The sequence below is a fragment of the Berghia stephanieae genome, chromosome 5, assembly GCF_034508935.2.
Source record: "Berghia stephanieae isolate SIO BIC M18660-M18661 chromosome 5, UCSD_Bste_1.3, whole genome shotgun sequence".
Taxonomy (NCBI): domain Eukaryota; kingdom Metazoa; phylum Mollusca; class Gastropoda; order Nudibranchia; family Aeolidiidae; genus Berghia; species Berghia stephanieae.
Genome location: NC_088364.1, coordinates 1153564 through 1156063, shown reverse-complemented (window position 1 = coordinate 1156063; position 2500 = coordinate 1153564). Strand labels below are relative to the sequence as shown.

General features: G+C 42.8%; 1 protein-coding gene across 1 annotated transcript in view; it reads right to left on the bottom strand.

Annotated features, from left to right (window-relative positions):
* LOC144972222 (sialin-like) overlaps window positions 1-2500 on the bottom strand; it is a 5645-nt gene that overhangs the window by 74 nt on the left and 3071 nt on the right. Inside the window, exon 2 of the mRNA XM_078913253.1 lies at window positions 1-1981. This exon is cut by the window's left edge and continues 74 nt beyond it. Within this exon, the coding sequence (XP_078769379.1) occupies window positions 330-1981 (1652 nt within the window). The 3' untranslated portion in view covers window positions 1-329. The remainder of the gene's footprint in view (window positions 1982-2500) is intronic.

Genomic DNA, 2500 nt, shown 5'->3' with positions numbered 1-2500 from the left:
CCTGATCAATAGAAACAGAAAACTATGTATAAACTTAAACATTTACCATATGACAGAGAAAATCGTGTGATAACTAATCACCCATCTGGCGGTATCAAAACAATAACAACGATCAGATGGAGGTCGATTTCATTCACGTTGTTGTTTATATATAACTAAATATGTTTGTCCGAGCACTTATTGTCAAGGTGTGTCACAAATTCCATGTTTTGATTGGTCAAAAATCTACTGGTTAATTACAGTTGTTTCTTCCATCGAGAAAGACGGGTCCAAACCTAACCGAAATTTTATAACAAATTGTCTACGATTAAAAAAATAATCTCATCACTTTACTGACGTCTCCAGAATCTTCTAGGTTTACGATCTAACATTTCAACACGTGGACATTCGTGGTCTTGTCCATCTTTACCTCGTACTTCCCGCTCCGCCACAGCAACATCCCTTAACCTGTCCTCAGACATCGCCCAGGTTTGCAGCTCTCCGTCAGCCAGAATGACGTAAGCAACGGCACCAACCACGCAAACAGCTGAGCAGGCATAGAACACGTGGCGCCATTCCTCCACCGTTTTGTTCGGAGTTAAGGCCCCTGCTATAATAGGCGTGATGATTCCGGAAATAGACCCCGCTGTGTTTGTGATCCCGAATTGAAAACCAGCATACCTCGGGGCCAGATCCAATTGGTTGACAGCATAACCTCCCATGTTGAGACTTCTGACGGAAGTGGACAGACACAACAACACAACGGCCACATGGCGGTGACGGGAATCCAACTGGATCAAAATCATAAACAAAACAGCCACGCCGAAGAGAGACGTGAATTGGAACATTTTCCTGACCGTCTTCACCCTGAACCACCGTCTCTGTAGAATCTTGTCCGCCGCATACCCCCACCCGATTCCTCCCAAAAATTGTGTGATGTAAGGAAGTGATGACAGGACGCCATTTTGTTTGATGTCAAACTCCATCGCTTCTTTCATAAATATGGGAAGGGAGGTAAGCATGGTGTAGTTGACGTAGTTACTGCTAAAACTGGCAAAGATTATTGCCCACGTTGGACCAGATGTGAGAATTTTCACCCAAAGCACAGTTTTGTTCACGTCTGCCACTCCTTTTCCGATAGAATCTTCTATGTAATTCCTTTCTCTCCTCGTTATTCGTCCCTGCAATGCTGGTTTTTCTGTAGCCAGCCAGAACCAAAACACCAGCCACACCAGGTAAAACGTTCCACACAAGTAGAAAATGGATCCCCAGCCACTATCAAACCCGAACTCACACAGAAACCCCGAGATGGCCAGAGTTAGGACTATCCCTACAGAAGTCCCAGCATAGGAGATGGAGATCATTCTGCTTCTGTCCAAAGGTGGGGCCCATTTCCCCATCAGAGTGTACACGGACGGAAAGGTTACCCCGGAGACGAATCCTAAGAGGAATCGGACAGCACAGGCCAGGTAGAGATGAGTTCGGGCACAGGCAGGAGTCAGGATGGTGCAGATACCACTGATGAGCTGACACATTCCCCAGAGATTTTTGCCACCGAATCTCGATGCCATCCACCCGCCTGGGATTTGTGTCAAGATGTAGCCGTAGAAATACATGGACAGTAGATGGGACTGCTGGCTTTTGTTCCAGTCTAATTCTCCTCCTCCTCCTCCTCTTCTTCCTCCTCCTCCTCCTCCTTCGTCAACTGAAAACGTTGAAGTATCCCCATCATCAAATAAGCCAATTATTGATATGCTTCCGTTTGGTGGTGGTTGTGGCGTTGTCCCATTGAACGTGTTGTCATCGTGCCCTCCTGACGTGCTATTGAACATAACGTCATATTTTATAGATGGATGTCTTTGTGACGTAATATTTGTAGTAACATCACTCCGCACCATGCATAGTAAAGCCAAAGACAGGTTAACATTTGCCGAATATACGATTAGTTTACCGAAGAAGGTTAAAATGACGAGAGTCAATCGTTGAGAACAGACCAAGGGTGCTGGAGATACGACAATCAATTATGTGGGTTGTTTGGTAATTAAGGGGTTGTAGTAGTAGTAGAAGTGGTAGTGGCGGTGGTCGTGGTAGTAGTAGTAGTAGTAGTAGTAGTAGTAGTAGTAGTAGTAGTAGTAGTAGTAGTAGTAGTAGTAGTAGTAGTAGTAATAATAGTAGTAGTAGTAGTAGTAGTAGTAGTAGTAGTAGTAGTGTCGTAGTAGAAGTAGTAGTAGTAGTAGTAGTAGTAGTAGTAGTTGTAGTAGTAGTAGTAGTAGTAGTAGTAGTAGTAGTAGTAGTAGTATTCGCAGTAGTAGTGATAGTAATACTATTAGTAGTAGTAGTAGTAGTAGTATAGTAGTAGTTAGTTAGTAGTATAGTAGTAGTAGTTAGTATTAGTAGTATATTATAAGTATATATGTATATAGTTAAGTATGTATAGTAGTAGTATAGTAGTAGTATAGTATAGTAGTAGTAGTAGTAGTAGTATAGTAGTAGTAGTATATTTGTTGTTGTTGTAAGTTGT